The 21,040-nt window shown below is 33.6% G+C and overlaps 2 protein-coding genes across 9 annotated transcripts in view; one reads left to right on the top strand and one right to left on the bottom strand.

Moving 5' to 3' along the window:
• Positions 1–21,040, top strand: part of LOC128669079 (uncharacterized protein) — a 94,496-nt gene that overhangs the window by 22,711 nt on the left and 50,745 nt on the right. For 6 of the 7 annotated variants that reach the window (XM_053755865.2, XM_053763991.2, XM_053745191.2 and 3 more), the window contains one exon: positions 17,076–17,116. The exons of the other annotated variant lie outside the window; for it this stretch is intronic. The gene's annotated coding sequence lies outside the window, so the exon portion shown is untranslated. The remainder of the gene's footprint in view (positions 1–17,075; positions 17,117–21,040) is intronic. 7 annotated transcript variants of the gene reach the window in all.
• On the bottom strand, positions 1,916–8,651 carry LOC128670864 (myb-like protein X). Of its 2 annotated transcripts, XM_053747273.1 has the most exons (19): positions 8,493–8,651; positions 8,321–8,378; positions 7,751–7,891; positions 7,632–7,664; positions 7,344–7,400; positions 7,158–7,172; positions 6,993–7,061; positions 6,710–6,742; positions 6,284–6,340; positions 5,325–5,390; positions 5,199–5,246; positions 4,978–5,049; positions 4,638–4,838; positions 4,462–4,518; positions 4,015–4,053; positions 3,782–3,820; positions 3,061–3,120; positions 2,597–2,715; positions 1,916–2,010 (listed from the first exon to the last, which is right to left on the bottom strand). In XM_053747273.1, exons 1-19 carry the CDS (start codon positions 8,541–8,543, stop codon positions 1,975–1,977), a joined length of 1,251 nt encoding a protein of 416 aa, XP_053603248.1. In that variant the 5' UTR covers positions 8,544–8,651; the 3' UTR covers positions 1,916–1,974. The 2 variants fall into 2 exon arrangements, with proteins under 2 accessions (XP_053603248.1, XP_053604065.1); XM_053748090.1 differs by lacking the exon at positions 6,284–6,340.

Raw genomic sequence — 21,040 nt, 5'->3', positions numbered from 1 at the left:
ATGTTGCAGTACAGTTTCATGCAACAAAAGCGAAGTCAGATTGAAATGTCACTTCCCGAAACCAAATTTCAATTAAAAGTTCGCAAGACCATGTTACTAGTTATTACTACACTTTGTGATCGATCTCAAATACGCGATCAGTAACTTCAAACGACTATTCGTCATAGGCAAAGAAATCGTTATTTTTTCCTCCTTATGCCGGAATAAAATTTCAGTCTTGTAGAGTAAAATGTTTCACAGTTTACTGCCACATCCTAACATGTTACGGAGTTGACGCAAATCTAATTAAAATGTAGACGAAAGGAAAACGCTGCAATGTAATTAAATGCAACTTAGACAAGAAAGGAACATACCTACATTCAAGAATGCTTATAACATTTAGCTTAATCTTCACAACCCGATCGTCTTTTCTTTTCAGCATCGGTTGTTCCTTAATGCTAGTTTTATGAATGTTTTAGCTTAAGATAATTAATATATAACGAAATAAATTTGATGAAAAGTATCCGTAAAGTTCTAATACCAACAAACACCCTAGCCTCGCAGTTCAGTTTTTCTACCGTAAAAAGTTGTGATATCCATGTAATACCAAGTCGATTAATTTATTTAGTCCCTACTCAAGGGACCTTCTGTCTTAAGTTATTACGCAAGTTATTATCATACAATTTTAGTGAATTGGTTGCACTAGATGCCGTCTCCACTTCTTGGTTTATTGACAAGTTTAAATGCCCCCAGATCCATGTTGGAATCAATGATGTCATCTGATGAGCCGCTTGGAAAAATTACACATTCGTTTTGGAGACGAGAGTTTCAATCGCGTGGGGCGCCATGGACTAACAATCAAATATAATATATGTATTACTTGTAAGATACACTGTGTTTTCATGTAATGGCCAAGTTGATATAATTATTTAAAACCTAAAAGATTTTTAATATTAATGTGGCAATAACTTGCGTAATAACTTAAGACAGAAGGTTCCTTAAGTAGGGACTAAATAAATTAATCGACTTGGTATTACTTGGATCTCACAACTTTTTACGGTAGAAAAACTAAGCTGCGAGAATTGGGATTTTTATAGATTTCTGAATAAATGCTTTTATTTTGACTTTGAGTATCTGCATCTCCCTGTAGTCGCTCCAACCGGATAAAGTATCAAGTTGCATACGGTCGTGTATTATTGTTTATGGCTCCGATATAAACAATATAAACAAGACAAGAATCCATACTTCCATATGGACATTAGAGGTAATGTCCATACCAATATTATTAATTCGAAAATATCTCTGTTCGTCTGTTACGTATTCACAGCTAAACAATTCGGTATGCATAAGTTAAAAACCTGAGTTCAAACAATTCTTTTCAAAATCCTATCCCCAGAGCCCAGTAGTGTTAAGTTTGTATGATAAACGCACCTGTTTTTATTTATGTACCGATACATTTGCCGCGGTCGAAGATGCAGGCATTAATTAGCTAGTAGTCTCATAAAGTGTATGATGGTCGGGGTTGAGAATGAGGTATCCGGCGTGACGGAGGCCAAGCGACGTCATTCGATTCCGGGACGCTTGCATTCTACTGTCCAGCCTCGGCCGAGTTACGCCGCTCTCCTCCACCTGGCCACGTGTGACCTTTGCCTTTCAGCTTCAAGGTAAAATTTAAAGGTTACGTGGTTACATGGGATAGCTATCCCTGTACCTAGTTCAATTTACATTATTAAATAATATTATTAAATTCCCGTAATAATTACATAATAATTAAAATTCATTTCTTTAATAAAGGTCAGTGCCACGGCATTGGGGCTTGTTTATTTTAGAGTATGTCTACTTACACTCATAAAATAGCTTGTTTTCGGCAGCATTATGTAATTACAGACTGCTAGGTCATTACAGCCCGATGTGAAATGTAATAAAAATGTAGGTGTAGAGTACATATTTATTTATTTGTTTTCCTAATTAAGTAGCTATGTAATATTTAACTCATCAGCCCTTACTTCTCAGTCTTCTTTCATCACTATTCTGTAAATAAACATTTTACTAAAACACTTTTTAACAATACATCATAAAATAGTAGAAGAAAATTTTTCTGTACATCGAATATATTTATATAAAAACAAAATTAGGCGATAGAGTCATAGTTGTAACAGAGTAAGAATGTGAAAAAAATAATCTGTTTGTGTGTCTGTTTGTCTGTTTGTACATGCTAATCTCCAGAATTAATGGACGGATTCAAATAAAACTTTTTGTGTTATATAGCAATTAAGTCTGGGCAATAGCTATATACAGGGTACCTATAAATGATTTTGAAAACTGGAACACCTGATGGGGAACTATGATGTTCCAACTAAACTATAGGAAATATAGAAATGTCTACGTCTAACAAAAGTTGTTCTGCCTAATGAGCATTTTTTGTTGAGGTATAAAAATCGAACAACTGGACCACGTGAAGAAGAGTTTGGCTAAATAGTTGAAGTTGCGGGCATTAGCTAGTTCTTAATATGTGAGAATATCGAAACAAACTTGCAACCTGTTTGGTTGTTCCTACACACGGTCTGTTTGATTCTACTGTTTAGCAACAGTAGAATTATGAACAGTGAACAAATACCTCAGGTTTCAGACTCTTGACCTTGCTGTCATCTCCTTTCAGTTTCGTCTTTGCTTTTGCAATCGGCTCAGTAGTGTCACTATACTCTTCTTCTCCAATTGTCGTAGTTACCGCTTTGTCTGGAATATATATAACAAATTATTATAAATAATATAATATACATTGATTATTTTTTTTATCCCCGACCTAAGGCTGTCGTAAGTTTGTATATAGCCCCCACCCCAAAGTATTGATTTTGATTGTTTTTTTTTATTGAAATGTTGAATTAAGGTTGTTTTTAACCATGAAGGGAAGAATGTCGGTGATATTTAAATGTTTAATTCACGTATTTAGTTATGATTCTCATTTATATTAACGTTTACACTTAGCTATCCTCTGGTCATACACTTTTTTATAAGCGGTAACTAAGAACCTCTTTTTCAGCCCGCAATCAGGTATAAGGATCAAACTTTTGCTCTACTCACCACTTGATACAAGTATTTTGCGGAAATATTCAGATAAGCTCTCCATGTTTTCCGCACTGCCTGAAATCAAAGATCATTTTACATACTCGATATAATTTATTTTAAAAAAAGAGTAAATATAATCTAAATCTGGCCTATCTAATGAAATCTAATCTATACTAATATTATAACGTAAGATTGTGGGGAGATTTGTGGTTTATGTATGTTTCGACGAGGACGAGTTTGATTTACATTTCAGTAGTTAAATAATAAGGTAAATGACAAATTTTTATCTTAGTGACTATTCAAAGGCCTTTTTATTGTTAGAAACACCAAAAATTTAATAAATATAATAAATAATAATTTTATAAATTTAATAAATATAAAAATACTATGATAATGACAAAAATAAAATCCCGCTGTTTTGGACTCGTCCAAACGCTCATACAAAATAATACGATTGCGTAATATATCTATATGTATAATATCTTAGCGAAAAAAGGCTATGTTTGTTCGACAAACAACCTTAATTAGTGCTTTTATGGTGATGACTTGTTTCAACATTTTAGTTTTTTATGTTGGTTGGGTTTTTTATATATTTTTTTTAAATGGACTTTCCAGCTAACTTTCTACTCTAACTAAATCTTTTTCAGAATTTTCTGACCTTGTCATCTCCTCATTAATAATGAAGAAAAAGAACATTGAGATCATAGAAGTAATGAGAATTCTGGAGAGTACTTACCCATATTTTTCGGTTTATATTTAAGTACTCTTTTTTCAACTGAAAAATAACAAAACATTTTTTAATTATTTTACTACCTAAAATGTAAACACTTGATCATGTCGTATTTAGAGAGAAGGTTGAGAAGGTGATATCATCAGGCTTATAAATTACTATTACTATATTGCTTTACGACGACATCAAGTCGTGAGTATTTTTTGGGCCCAGGAACCGTAACTGAATATATTACTTACTAATTTTCTCTACTTCTTCATCCAGTGCATTTATTGATACTGTAAATAGAATTAACCTATTAACAACGGTCGCGGACTAGGCAAGCTATCCCATGCCTCTACCGTTGCAGTTGATTAATGACAAAATTGATGTTTGTTATGTAGCAAGCGTGGATGCATTCAGCTCAGCATAAATATGTATCTGGCGCTAAGGCACTTTTTTAGTAGTGACACCCGGCGAAAGGTTTAAAAAGGAATAAAGTTTTATTTATTTATAAAAATTGGATTGTATGAAAGCGCTAATCTATTACAATAATCTTATTTCGATTGATAGCCACATACTTGAGGATATTGCCTTCCTCAAGTATGTGGTACTACACATACCCGAAATTCCTCACGAGCATCTGTGGGGCAAAGCCTATGGCAAAACTAATAGACAGTAATGAGAATGAGCATTTGAATACTTACAAAATTTACGAAACTTATTTAACATTTTTGGGTCTTCGTTTATATTGGTTTCAATATCTGTAAAAAGGCTAGATATTAGTCATGTAAATTACCTAAGATATACTTTACTTAATTACATGTCGCCCCAACTACTTAATAACTTTATAAGTGAGTAATATAATTTATAAACCACTTACATTGATTGTGATCCACTTTTTCGTCTGGTTGACGTAGAGTACAGTTTTCTTTTAATCGACAGGAATCCAAGTCGAGCGGGTCTTTGCACACGTAACTCCAGCGACAAGGAGGTTTTTCTGGGATGCTTTTATTATTTTCCATATATTTTCGATGAACTACCAAATGGCGATTCTTGCCTAACTTCTTTATCAACTTATTTTCTTAAATCACAAATATTTTTTTTTAGCAATATTTACTTAAATCGATAAATGCTACTATTGAATCTACTAATCGATAATGCAATATTTACTTAAATCGATAACTACGGTAAGCGGTAACTAATAAATAGACGTGAAATACCTCGTCGCTGAGATCCGATATTTTTTGTTTTACTGATTTTCGGATTACGAACTTGAGTTTGTTTGGTTAAAACTGCAACATAAATTTCATGTACATAAAACAAGGTTCTCTAAAATGTGAAGCATGTGGCAGAATTATACTCGTATTACAATTAAAATGCAAAATATAGAACACGCATTGGGATAACAAAAATAATTATAGTTTACAAAATTTTTTATTACCTTTTAAATTCGAAGTGTTCCCATTATCATTTATTTCGACCCATTGCCCTTAAAAATGTTAGATTTGTGTTAAATGTTGTATTTTCATAATGTAGTTATAACTATTTATATATAACACAACCATACCATTAACATCTACAATCTTTTTATGTATTTTTTCTTTGGGTTGATCGACGAAATTTTTTCGTGTTGCTGAAATAATAAATACAAAATCATATGAGAAAAATACAATCCAAATAAGTACATAACATACATAAGTATTATGTATTTCCTGAATAATTAAAAACTTGTTAACAACAAATACATCAAGTTGCATATTTATTGGAAAATAATACAATCCCAACTAATATTACAAATGCGAAAGTAAGTTTGTTTGTTACCTTTTCACGAATTATCTACTGGACCTATTATTATGAAATTTGGTACACGGGTAGAAAATAACTTGTATTTTTTTATCCCGAAATTCCCACGGACGCAGCAAATAATTAATAAATTTAAATAACTGCTGTGAATATGTTCTAATCTTTCGTTTATAATAAAAAAGCCAAAACAAAAGACTTATTTTTTAAAGTAAAATCTATATGTAAATTTTCTGGAAAAACTACGAGTAGAAAAATAAGCAGTAAATGAATTTTCACAGGTAAAATATTGTCACTGAGGCAGTGCAGAGGCCTTAGTGCGAGATTTTGTTACTAAACGCTGATGTTAAATGCAAGGGGATAAATCGTGCAACATGCCCCGTACATATTGCCCGAAGATTTTGTCCCGCGGACTTCCTATCTCCCACACTCGACGTGTTAGGCTAATCTATCAAGTTATTAGTATTCGGTATAACAGAATGAGCGACACGCTGTGCTCGTGTCCACACTCAACAACAATCGTAGAATATTATGGGGCATGTTGCTGGACATTGCGCAATGTTGCAGCAACACGTAAATTTAGTGTTTGAGTATCATGTGGTTTGACAAATAGGTACTCCCGACAACGTGGTCCGACAACCTTTAGTGTATACGTGGATCTGCGTTATCAGATAACATCAACATTTATTTATAAAAATTCGTACTACGGCCTCTGATCTTAGTTACCTGGTTCTCCAACCAGAGCTAGACTTTGTAGTGTATCAAGCGAAATTATATCATCCTCTGAAATATTTTTTCTATTAATAAGTATTATAATTTTTTATTGCTTCATATGCCTGTGTCATGTCTATGTCCAGTCAATTATATATTAGGTACGGAATCGAAAATAACTTAAACGAGAAAAAACTTGTTTCTTTAATTACGTTATTCTATAATTATACCGTACCTATAAATAGACTGACTTTGTTAATATCAATTCAAAACTCAAGAATCTCAATTTTATAGTCTGCCCTGTAAGGGATAAAGACGTGATACTGTATCTGTATTTTACTTGTACTTCGCCTATTTTAGTCTAAACCTTTTATAAAAATTTGGTAACTACACAGTAAGTGCAGACGATCATACTATTAACTAATGTACCTAAGCACTTACCTGTTAATGTTACTATGCGGTCGGAAGTCATAACTGTAATAGCATTGTTACGCATTTTGTTAAGGTGTCAGAAATATTTATACCTACACATTATTCGATGCTATGTAGGTATAATGATGTGTAGGTATAGGTATAAATAAATAGTTATATTATGTTTGAAATTAAAGTGTAAAAAAATACATTTTTATTCAGATAACGATGAAATCAAAATTTGTTGGCAACATGTAACTTAAAACTATGTTAGTAAATTGAATTGTTAATAAGTAGAAAAGGCGGAACTTACAAAAGGCTTTAAACAATTTATCCGACAGCTCCTCTGGCTGGGTTGATGATGAAACAATCCCCTTTCCCTCTGATAGAAAATGTGTTTCATGTCAAAACATTACTTATATTATTACTATACAACTTAACAAACTTAACAACTTGTAGTAAAATTATGATACCTTACCTCCTGGATGTTCGACTGTAATTCAAACATACGTAATTTAATAACAATATATTTTAAATACTGCATATTTATGAAAAACATAAGTCACGTGTGATGGCTTTCATCCTTTTAACAAACGTTTTTATTTTATTAAGTTTATACCTAGTCGTTTTCTGTTTTCTCTAAGTACATAAAATGCTTACTAACTTTTCTCAAACAGTTTTTCAGCAACAGGTAGAAGTTCTCGAGCGGTAAATGTGTCACCTGAAATCACAATATAAATATATTCATTATATTTGTTTACTCTCTCACACAAAGACTACTTGATGGATTTTGACGAAATTTGATTCGCGAATAGCATAAAACCTGGAATAACATGAAACTGAAATTCCTACGGATGCAGAGACCCAGGGCGCAGCTATGATAAAATATGTTATTACTTTTAAATATTTGAATGGTGTCTTTGAATTGTGAAAAATTATGCAAGACAATTACCGACAGTAAGAGGCCTCGCGACATAATTTTCCTCTGAAAAAAAAAAAGTTTTATTTATAATCAGATATTACACTTTTTCATCAAAAAATCTTATAATTTATGATTGTATGGGCACTTACCTTCAGAGTCACCATCGCTTAGTTTTTCAACTTGGCCTTCATCATCAGTATCATCGCCCTTTAATTTATGAACGTGTCCGCTATCTTCATTTTCGGCTTCGCTTATATCGTCTCTAATATCATCAGCTTCTTGATCATTTACTGATTAGAAATAAAATCTCACATTATATAGGTATAGTATAGTTCGAAGGAGCTAATCTCGAGTTTGATTTGTTTTTATTTATTTATATGAGGAAGGCAGTTCAGAATTCCGAAAGTCCACGAAGCGAAGCCCCACGCCGCAGCTAGTAAAATTACAAAGACGTAATAATATATAATCTCTGTTACATAGCGAGGTTTTAGAACTAGGTACTACTTTCTGAAAAGTGGGCTGAAGTTATTTTCAGCCCGCTTTCCCACATCGTTCCCCAATGCTGCTGGGCTCTCTTTTTGCACGCCTTCTGTCTTTAGTTGTAGTCCGCCTAATTTCTGAAACCTACCTCTTTGAAAATTCTAATGATGAGTTCTAACTTAATATAGGTATATTGCTTTTTTCTAAAAATATATATTAGGGAATAAACATTTTCGTACTTTGTCGTCGCTCTGGTTGAGATATACCATTGAAATAGACAACTGGATCGGCACTGGCCTGAAATAATAAATTTTATTGTTTTGTTTTTGATAAGTAATTAAAAAGTATACATAATGTACCTAAGTCTGTACCCTAAAATGGACCAAGTAAAATTTTTGTGCAAATACTCACAAACTCCAAAATAATTAACGTAACAAAGAAAATAATGACATTCCTCTTCATTTTTCACTCGGCTTTCTATATATTTTAGACATGTTATGAAAAGCAATCATAGGGAAAATAATTACAAACGTTAATCGGAATGCAGTGAGCGTGTAATTTATAACTTGGAGTTCAATAAGACCAAAAGATTGTGGACGCTGGATAGATTACTGAGTAGCCAGGGACAAAACAAGGACAGGCTTTAAATATTATTTTATTTAACATGTATGAACTCCAAGTACGACGTTGTCTAATAGCAAAATTACTATATAGGCACCAGCAGAACACAAAGACTTGAGTTTTTACAATCAAGTTCCATTTGTAACCTCGAAGTAGGTAAAAATGTGTAAATTAAGTCTAAATAAATGGTATATCCAAATGGACCCGGGCACCGACGGTCAACGGCTGTGGAAGCAGCCGGGAAAATCTCGGATAAGAAAGAGAAAGAGAAAGAGAGACGGTGTATCCAAATCTATGATAACTTTTTTGTTCTATGTTTATTTTTTTGCATCGGATCTGGCTTTCATTTTCATACATTTAACTTTTTAATATAATGCTTTACTGCATCGTACATTTAAATTTTAAGAATCTATGGTAAAGTTTATAAAATCGAAGCAATTAATAAAAATGTAGTTGCATATTCTAAAATATAGAAAATTTCACTTTTGTTTTCACTACTAGACTTGTTAAAAGTTAAACATTAGTACAAACAAAATATGATTCGCTCACGATTTAATCCAAGGAAAAGCAGTTAAATTACATTAAAAATAGTAAATCATTCGTGCGGCGAAGATTCGGTTTTATTGTTTGTTGCTTGCTTGTGCTGAAAAAATAATGTTTATTCAAAAGAACAACTCACTATTTTTAAAAGCTTTTTTTAACTTGCAATGTATGTATGTATGTTTGTTTGTTTGTTTGTTCGGGTGGAATTTTGCTACTCAATCTTGAAACAGAATTTTATTTAGTTTTTTGGAGTATTTCAATAAAACCTTTTTTTTTAGTTTTTTTGTTTTAATTTATTTTATTATTACGTTTTATGCCTACACCATCTCATAATTACTTTTATGCCGCAGTCCGATAATCATGAATATCGAAGATGCTCTCAACATCCAAAGATCTCCATAAAAAAACTTTGTTCAGTTAGTTGAACTGTAAATTCTGCGGTTTCGTTATTTTATGTCAGTGGTGAAAGGTTTCAGCGCGATGACCCGCGATAGATATGCGCCCGCGCCGGCCCGGTAGCGATGTTTGTTCCATTGTTGGGCCTCAGTTTCGCCATTTAGCACGACTCTCACCGCAGAGAAAAGATGCTAACACCTCACAAATTACTAACGAGTTTCGTAAAGAGCGCATTGTCGGTTGATCTAGATTTCTTTGTTGCATCGCTTTGCGTTTTTCAACTGGAGGTTATCTGCAATCGCTATTGTGTCCAAACAATACGAGTACTGAGCTATCAGTTTAATAGGTAAAAATTCGTTAATTTTAAGCTTTTGGCCGCAGCTTCTTCCACGTGAATTTATGTGAGAAAGCGGAACAGACACGATTTTCATATAAATATTCACCCCCTATTATAGCCATTGAATGCGGGTCTTTAACAACATGCATAGCAAATTTCATCAAAATCGGTCCAACGGTTTGGCCGTGAAAGTGGACAGACAAACAGATAGACAGACAGACTTTCGTATTTATAATATTTAGTATGGATATAACTTTCTTTCTAGATAAATAAAGCGTATATAAAACTTGAAGGCCTAATGGGTCAGTTGTAAAATACACTAGGAGCTTTACTAAACTCGAATATTATTTTTCACCATTTATTTTAAAGATATTAAACGAAAAAAAACCTTCATCTGAAAAATGAATTCAAAAAATGTACGTCTGATTTTGAATGTTTCAGATTGGTAAACAGTTTTAAGGCTAAACAAAGTTGCGTTGTCTAATTCTTCATGGGTTCATAACACCGATGTTTCAGTTACGATTCTTATTATTCAACATTAATAAACCAGATATAGAGCTGAGTTATAATGTAGTTCGAGCGTGAAGGAGTTTTGTAATGGCGTGTATTGTTACTTACAAATACAATAGAACGAAGCACACAAGGAACAAAACTCCGTGTAACCCTTCATCTGTCTTACAGACTATTACATGTGCATGTCGGATACTTGAACAATTTTTTAATAAATTAAACAAGTGAATGAAGATCGAATCAATCCGGAAGACCGGATATCCTAGACCGGTGGCCGCCCGCCCTCCGTCACATAATTTTACAGCGGGCGATAGGGAACCACCGCGCCGTCTAGACTCGACCTATGCGCTAGACTCGTGTGGCGACTACTCTGCCGAAAACTAAACTTTTACTAAGTTTTGTCTGGACGGATCGACCAACAAATCTAACCAGATAATGTTGCACGATTTTGGTGCCTGCAGCCGCATTCTGGGGTAAGGGATTTGTGACGATAAACCGAAGTTGGGGAGCACCTTAAGTGTATCTAAAATAGATTGACGTGCTATCAGCCGCCTTGAAATACGATCTGCTGCTGGCGGCGCATGAAATACCCCTCGGGATTCACTTGTAATGGCGGATTTTTGCATTTTCATATTTGGGCGTCTATCATGAATTTGCATTTCATTTACGACAGATAGTACAGATACACTAGAATAAATATTAACATCTACCATGAACCTAATGATGTCATCTGTCTGTTTTTGTTGGACGTATGTTGTCACGACTGTGTGTATTTTAATTATCATCTTTTCGTTGTCGTGGATGACCTAATGGGTATGTTAATAAATATTTACGTTCAATGCAAAAAAGTTGGCAATAAGTAAAATAAGCTTTATAAATAATATGTAACTAGTTTTAAATAATCCCTTTTGATACGTTTTAAACTATAGGTATAATCAATGTAAGTAGGTAGACTTACATTGATTATACCTATTAGTCAAATACGAGAATGAATAAAAGACATCTAGTTTTCAAATAAAAAAGAAAAGAAGCTTTCAGTATGTTTATCGTTAAAGAATCCAATGACTAAAGTGCACCTATAATCAATTCGTGTAATCTCAGGGCACTTTACAACAAAAAACAATGACCGCGACACACGAGCGAGTACGATTAAGCAGCTACAATAGAATAGTTAACAGCCATAGCTTGCTTATGGCTTAACTTATAATATTTTTATTGTTAACTACCTCTAGCAACTACCAACTAGCTTCGAACTCCTCAATAAACAATTTCATAAACATCCAGAACTACTCCCAGTCTACTAAATTTTAAGATTTCTTGAAGCATATCTGAGTATATCGGTCGTACTAAGTACCCTTGTCTTTAAATGCATTCCTGACATCTCAGTTCACATTGACAAAGGAAATTGAAATCCACAAGCGTCTTGTTGACTGCCAAGTGGCTCACCGTGGCTTAGCGAGCGGCTCCCGTATTACCTCTGCGGTGGCAGTTGAGGATTTTCACATTCCGCAAATTTTCTTCTATACTTCATCTAATACTAGTTGTACAATAAATTTTGATAAGATTTTACAAAATTGGGAATATTTCAAAAACGGCTGAACCGATTTTGTTGCACCACGAACTTAAGAATTCCATTTGCATATCCTACATAACTTTTAAATTTCATCAAAATCGAACCAACGGTTCAAAAGTTATTGCGTTACAAACATACATACAAAAAATGATTTCTTGCCCCAAGTAGAATGTAAGAAAAATATTGGTAAAATAAACTTCGAAATGGCGTTCGTAAAAATAAAACTAAATACCTATAGTGAACTAAAGAGAGGTCGCCTTCCAACGGGATTCGAACTCTAGACGCTCAAGCCAATCAGTCATTATCTCTTTGTAAATAAACTGGACTATTCATCTTTTGACAACGTTGATTAAAATATCCGTCTATTATGTCTATGTGTATGTCATAATAGAAAATGAAATTCCTTTGTTATTTCATTGTCACTACAACAAAATAGTCGTAAGTGCCATCAATTCCAAAGGCGTTTAGTGGGCCATTTGTGTCAACTCCGCCATTTTCAAAAAATTCCAAAAAATGGCTTGCCAATCGATTTTCATATATTTTTCGAACCTGCTCCCAAAATTTCACTGGAATCGGTTGAGAAATGCGACCTCTAGATGAGAACACACAGACATACGAAAGCACCACTTTTGGCCATGATGAAAGGGACTCGGGTTGCTATATTATCAAACTGCAAAAAATGTACCGATTTTTGTATCCAAGTTTAGGATTCTGTTATTCAAGTTAAAGGCTAATGTGACATAACTTTACGACTGCCTATCGCGAGCTAAAGTGATAATAAACGAAATAGTAAAACAGGGTAACACAGTAGGTAACACGGTAGGCTAAAACAGTTAATAATAATATTCATGATAACATAATAAAATATAAAATGACGGTCTTAGAAACGATAGATCGCGCGTCCAATATAATGTACCATCGCAAAAAAAACAAATTCTGAATTTAGTTTTTATGGTTTGTTGAAATAAATATACCCTATACGCATTTAAAAGTGGAAGTCAAGTACACAGATGACATTCACATTTCACATGGTTACACGCTCTGGCTCAGGTCACGTGGTTCGTTGCCAGCAGGCGCGACAGCTCCCAGGCTCCCGGCAGCTGCATCCGGATATCGTGACGTCACAGTTCACATTTCACGATGATTTCTTCCATTATACCCCATAAATCAATCAACGTTGAATACAAATTAATAATCGTTGATTTGCGATTCATAATTGTTTATAACGTAACAAGCGCATTAGTATCAATCTTCATGATGATATAATTTCCATCGAAACGTTCACCTTGAGTTATGCTATAACTATGAAATATTGATTTCGCATGTAAAACAGTTTTGGGAATATGAGATAATATCTATTCTACTATATACTTTATAAAAAAATTTGAAATCAAATTTTTTTGTTAATTCAAATATTATATCAGTGAATTTACCAAATTTTATGAATGTTAATGTGCATTACACACGACGTGGTAGACGTATGTTTTAGCTGAGCTAACTTTCTCAGAATTGAAACCTATCTATTAATTTATCATGTCATGTTCATGCACACGTTTGTGGAAAGTGATATTTTATTAGTATTAAGTTACCTGATTTTACAAAGTCGGATTGTGCTCTTTACTGAAAGCAAACAGATGATTTAAGGTCATTCAATAATTTGTTGTAATTGGTATTATGATGCTAGTTTCACAAGTAAAAAGTAGTACGCCATTGATATTAAATAAATCGTTACGAGAAAAATTGAAATTAAAAATGACTTAATTCAATGAAAACTTTTTGAATTGCAAGATTTATTAACCTTCGATATTTTCGTGATATTAATTTGCACGATCACAACTATTGCGAGAGTTGGCAAATTTTTACTGAAATAAGTTACCTCTAAAATTACGTGGCACACTTCACCATAGAGATAATAATTAAATTCACACCGCGTGATGTCGCAATAACCATCAACCAGGTGTTTACGTAATTAATTGAAAATCGAATTAATAACATTAACATTACGAAGTATATTTAAATAAATTGTATTGTATTTGAATATACTATGCGTCTAGGCGTATGGGACATTGTCTGGAATATGCACAAGAAAAAGTAATAACAGACTTTTTAAAATGAGAGTCCGGATATCCGATAGCTTATTTAATGTTCTTGAAATTTAAAGTTAAAATATGTCACAGATTACACTGTAATCAGTTTGAATAATCGGATATTTTTGACAAGAGTATTAAAAGCATTCTGACACTTGTTACGAAGTTGAACAGCTCTTAAACAGTTCCTGCTTTGCCGGATACTGACAAAGCGGATTACAATCAGCCCCAGTGTCTTGAAGGACACTCGAAGCCCCAGTGAAGCTGGGATCGCAACACCCTCGAAGACCCTGGATATATCGAGATATGTATTGCTAACCCAATCCCCAACCCCCTTTTGGTTTCGCACTTAGAGCAGGATGAGTGAAATTGCAAACAATAGAATTTGATGTTGTCCATTTAGTTGTTTCCTTGTTGGAGAATATTATTTTACATAGATATTTTCATTGCAGTAATACTTCGGAATGACTGTCATTATTATCACGTGTATAAAGGAGACGAACGCCTTAACATACTACATTCGATTTCTTTTGAGTGCGCAAATTCTGATGATATTCCAAAGTAGGAACTTTGGGATATCATCAGAATCAGAGGAATCTAAGTAGTACAGGAGTACTTCTTAGATTCCTCTTCCACTACTCGGGTACCTATTTCATAATCTGTGTTTGTCAACTAAATGTAAATAAACAACATATTTTGTCTTGATTATTTACATTTAGTTCTGATATTAAAAAATTATAGGAAAAGAAGCAAAAATATAGAGTATGTGAAAATTACTTATGTACCTACCTATATTTATCGTTGCTGACATAGCAAAGGCCTTCTCTCATATTTGTTTTATAAAGGTCCCTATATAATATAGAATAAAATCTATATGTCGTATATCTATACGACATTACAATAGTGGTAATAAATTTTCATGGGATTTTTTACCCCGCAATATCTGAGAATCCTCATTGGAGAAGGCTGGCCGCGCGCCAAAAGACGGGCAATCCTGGCTCAGAACATTTTGATACCGCCTGTTTTATAAGCCTATTGTGCCCCTACTTACAGTATTATTGATATAAGTATGATCTATTAAAAATATATATATATATATATATATATATATATATATATTCCTTTTTCTTACGCTTAGCTTTTACGAAAGTATATTTATTTGGGTGAGAAGGGTCTGAGACTCATATCACGAAAGAATTACAATTAATTAGCTTTTTTAAACAACTAAACCTTTTATCTATCGTAAATAATGTCTAATGGTAGTTATGTACAAATATTTTAGTTGAGTAGGTATAATGCATATAGATATATCTCTTGACTTTTTGCAAAATCGAGAATTGTGTCACTACAGAAATGGATAAAGCGAGCGGTGGCGTTAGAGAAATATTTGATAAAAGCAGATGTCACATGAGGCTTCTCTGAGTGCCGAATGCCCGAAGTACAGTGCCGAGCGGCTCAAAGTGTCACACGAATAAACTGGTCTAAATATAGGGATTGTACGTTATCTTTTATCTAAAATGTTCAGTGAACCGTTAGGTGAAACAGCACCGTTTGTTTATTCCAAAATGGAAGTATGCTAATTTAAATCACACATGAGAAGAATTACATAAGAATATGCGTTTTAGAAAAGGCACTTGTTTTGCAAAAGAAAATGATTGAATCTTAAACTGTTTGGCTAAATTAGTTACGGTTTTCTGCAAAAGGAAAATGATAAACTAATGTCAATACAGGAATGTATTGACATTTATACTGAATGATTCTTCTTGTTTTATAAATACTTAATAATATTTTATCCAAAATACATTTGGCACAAGTTGAACCCAAAATAAACATCTTACCGTTCATTAAACTCTCTGACTTTACACCGGGAGGTTGGTGCTTCTAACTATCTTACCCTAATTCCAATCGATACACCTGGAGTGCACTCCTTAATTGCTAAATTTAGGCAACGACCCGGCTCCGTTTACATCCACGTAAGGCGTTTAATGACGATGTTCTGCCTTCATTAAGAAGAGGAGGCATTTTGTCACACCTCTGTGAAATGCTAATTTTATTCCTGTACACTCAATATGGGCCTGTCGTGCACCTTTGCTTTTTCCCGAGCCAGTATTGTAAATATAGTCGTTTGTTTATGTAGATCCTTCAAAATGGGCCTTTTTCCAAAGCGGGGTTTTCATAGGAACGCTGCAATAGTATATTCGGTCAGCATTTTATCATGAAGATTTTCATACTCAAAAAGTGTTACGATATTTACCTGGCACGACGCTACGAGAGATACGAGTCTGCTGACATATTGAGCTCTTTACTTTCACACTCCAGCGATTGCATTTTTTATCCAGCATTTTTTAATAATCCAATGAATGAAACGACAGCTCCAATTCCCTATTGTGCACGCTCATTATTATTTATTTCATCTTATTTTATTTGGTTCCTCTCGTTAATATCATGCATTTGCATAATGTAGACCGATATTATCAGTTATTATGTTACTGTATTTAAACGAAACATGCAAAAAAGAAAACATTGTACTCACTAGCGAAATATTGTCTTTCTTTCGTAGCTATTTGTATTGATAGTTTTGCGATTGTAAACTGTGCATGTTTAGTAACAAATAAAGTTTAAACTCCGGACAGGAGTGACCCTCGTCAAATTATAAAGGGAGATTAACCCTAAACACTTGCCGTCGTTTCACTTTATTACTTTTAGTTTGCTTTTACGTGGACAATAAATTGCAGCATCAAAATTTTATCGGTTCTATCGTCCCTTGGGGAAATAAACTGGAGACTATTGAAAAGCAATTAAGATTAAGCGAATTCAACATCTAAGTAAATGCAAACTCTGTAAATTTATCTCTCAATAAATGAAAATAGATGGCGCTTCGAATTGACGACAAGATGAGAGTTTAAGTTTATCTTCCTTTGTTTCAGGTCAGCGCCGCACTTAAAATATATACCTACAGGATACCCAGGTATGTTTAATATAATTCATATTAACTCATCTATAAGTTTTTTATCAGGGTAAAATCTTTGAAATTCCAACTTGTACTACAACAATGAGCAACTGCACTAACTAAAAATACAATATAACACTGATTGAAAACAGTTTGGTCTAAATGTGAAAGTCGTCTACTTTTTTTATATATAATAAGACAAACTTTTGATTTCTCTACAACTTTTGTCCTATTCGAAAGTTAAAATAGTTTCCCTTTACTAATTCTGCGGTAAATAATGTCACTGAATAATCCCAACAAACATTGAGACGAGCTTAACACAAATTCCATCTCGGTGTGTTTATCAGCTAGCTGAGCTACCAGATTACGTTACCCCTTTCATGACAGGTCAGTAGTATCCAGGTCATGCTGCAGGACTATAATAGCGATATATTGTTAAATCAATATGTTAACAATGCCTATTGAATTTGTAAACCTAACCATATTTTATGAGATGCCTAGTTGCCGTCGAATTGCTGTTGACAAGCTTTGTGTAATATTGAACTGGTTAATTATGTACTGAATTAATTGACATGAAAATAAAACAACATGTAGCGTTGGACATTACATAATATTTTATATATAGGTAATTGTTTCATCTAGCACACGAAAATTAAAAATAACGCCTGATAGCCATAGCGCTGCCAATCTAGTAAACAATGAAATTCTCACATTGTTTCTCAAGCGCGATTTATTTAGCTTTCTCCGTAAAATGAAAGTCTGCGAATCGGAAATACGAAATCTAGTTTCAAAGCTTTCGGCAGCCAGCATTACGAATGTTGGGAATAGTCTTTCTGTGTTGTTACCTCAACATTACCTAATGAATTTCAAGCTATTCCAAACATTGTCCAACTTAAAACAAAATAAATTGCCGCTATTTATATTTAGGAAATAATATTATTATTTGATGAGTACCGGAACCTCACTCCGTCATCCCCGTCGTGGAAATTCTTTATTTATTATTCACATTGAATTACTCGAGTTCTACATTTTTAGCCCCAGAGGAGCTCTCATGTCCTCTTATTTATTCAACACGACTCCTTATTTAAGACGTCCAATAACTCCTGCCCATTAAATTTTAATACGTATTGGGACTATTAACATTTTATGGCACAATTTGATGAAATCAATAAATTTTCTCTTTCAAGGAGCACTTGATTGATTTGTAATATATACTTAATTGTTTTCAGCGACTTAGAAGTCAAAGCTTATCAAATCAAATTATGATAGTCATCTAAACTACTATTTTGGGGTAGGTAGTATACATCTCATAGAATTTATTTTAAAAAAGAATGCATTTAAAATCTGGGACACAAAAATATTTTGCTAACTTGTTTTTAAGTCGGGTAACAAGGTGCACTTTTGGAGCTCACGTGTGAGTGGAATCACATGTAAAATTTGAGCTAGCTGGCGCCGTCACGCTGAGGGGAGTTCCCCATACATGGCAACACTCGTCTTTGATATACACCTTTTGATGTCTGCTCGCTACACAATGCCAGAATTTACCTCCACACCTGAAACAATTTCACTTTCCATCACAACAAGACTTTTTAATGAGATCTTAAGTCTGCAATAACAAGTTTGTAATTTATTTTTAATATTGTCTGTGTTTTCATGGCACTTAATTTGCAAGGCAAGGTGTTTTATTTGTATTTAATGCAAAGTTATAATTAATGTTTTAATGCAAAGTTATGTTTTCTTGTCTTAGAAAGTTATCTAATCCTGACATTCAGACTTCGACTTCGTTCTAAAATCAGTATATCCCTAGACATAAAGTTTTTTTTTTATATATATAATAAACATTATTTTTTATTTTTGCTTTGAGTAACTAGTAACATTACATGTTGGCACGTACTAGGTTCTAACGAAAATTTAAAAAAGTTATACGTTATTTTATTATTTATTTAGAAAATAAGCAATTCGAATAATTACAGCTTCTAAAACTTATATTTCAAGAGAATTGCTTAGGAAAATGGGTTTGGAAGTAACCGAATTATTTGAATATTTTATCTATCAAGATATAATTTATCAACTCTAATCGAAGGGGTGATGAATCACAATGTCCAACGACCGTCTGATTGTTTTATTTAGGTACTACTCGAACGTGCTGTTTACAAATACGAGTAGGTAAGGCCGGACAGCACAGCGCCACACTGACGGGCCGCCGGCGCCGGCGTCATAAAGACTTTTACTATCTCGTTCCATGATGCTTCCAAAACTTTTATAGCCGAAAGCTCGTTTTCAAAATAAATGTTATCGCTATTCAGCATACAAATCTAAAATTTCTCCAAGATTAATTTGAGATTCATTTACAATGATTGTGAATCAATGAAAACGTGAGAAGTGGAGACGATAATGTAGGAAAGCGGATCCTGGGCTCTGACAATCAACCAGCTGTTGATTGTCAGAGCCCAGGATCCGCTGGGAAGAAATCGGTAAAAAAATCAGATGAGAGAGCAAAAAAAGAGTTGTCAAACAACTATTGTATGAAAAAGGAATTTTAGTTCAACTTCTCGGCGAAAACTGTAATTGTAAATGAGTGAAATGAAAATTTATGTTTATGACTAACTAAAGTCACTCTTTCTTTGACAAAAACTATTTGATCGCTGTTAATTTAATTTTTCCCGCAATCAATTAAAGCAATTTGATTCTATGTTTAGAAATGTTGATTGTAATAGTTTGAGAGGATGCCATTTTAATTGGTCGCGGTTCGTCGATCGATTTAAACCACAACTCAAATAGCAACAACTTCCTTCTCTATCAAATAGCTGAAGGATTGTATTTCTATCCTGTTCAGGGAAGAGACAGTCAAACTTCGAACTAGATGGTAATCAAATTATATCGTAAAACTAGTAGGTCCCGGCATGTCTGTTATCAATGGAATAAGTACGCAATTTCCTAGTTATTGCATATGTTATCCCTGATATATGTTCCATTCCAAAGGCAAGAAAATGTTTGATATAGTTCGGTATTTCGGTATGGAATATTGATTTGTTCTTTATTTTCAAGAGTTACAGTGATAATTATTATCTGTTATTGACAAAATAAAGTTGAGGCGACTTTAAGCCAAAGTATGTTTTGTCTTGTTCTGTCAATATCAAATTTTGTAAAGTGCGATAGTGACAAAAAATAATGGTGTAGTTCATTTCGGAGGTTGTCAAAGCAAACTGCATGGCCGGTTTTTATGAAATTCAGAATAGATAAGTTAATGATCCGGTATCAAACATAGACAATGTAAGAAAAACAAACATTTTATGTAACGGTTTACACATACCTATTTCTTTTCAGTATTTTATCGATGTAATCAAATAGCACACACCTGTCACAGTTATTTATTATATTCAACATAATACCTCTTTTATTATTCTGTCGCCGTGAATTTTATATGTTTACCACCTTTGTTCGAATGATACATAATGGATGTTCAGCTACATTTAATGGCAGTTAAAGACAGAGCCTTGACCTATTTTCTCCGGTGGTTCTGTGAAGCTCAATAAAATTCTTGGAGGTCGGTCCTTGAACCCATGTCATAGAAGTTCCTTTCTTTATTTGCTCGTGATTTTATTCAGAAAACAAGAAATTCTTATCCCAAATCAACAAAAAGAATAGTAGGTATATTTGTGATACATAAGTTGGTGCTGGCACACACGTTTGGCACCACTAATGCCTTGGAAAGAACGTCGCCTGTGCTAAACGAGCTGTACGGGTTGTGCCAACACCAACAAACAAATGAATGACATAGCTACGTAATAAAATGTATATAAATAATTTGTGGCATATAGTTCCACCCTAGAATAGGCCTACAGAAAGTAAAGCCAAAGCGAAAAAATATAAAAGCGGTCCCTGGCCCTGGCCTCCGACGTTCAACGGCTAAGGAAGGAACCAGGAAAACGCTCAAATGAT

This window comes from Plodia interpunctella, chromosome 1, assembly GCF_027563975.2.
Source record: "Plodia interpunctella isolate USDA-ARS_2022_Savannah chromosome 1, ilPloInte3.2, whole genome shotgun sequence".
NCBI lineage: Eukaryota > Metazoa > Arthropoda > Insecta > Lepidoptera > Pyralidae > Plodia > Plodia interpunctella.
Note: the sequence above shows the minus strand (reverse complement) of the source record. Positions and strands in the feature narration are given on the sequence as shown.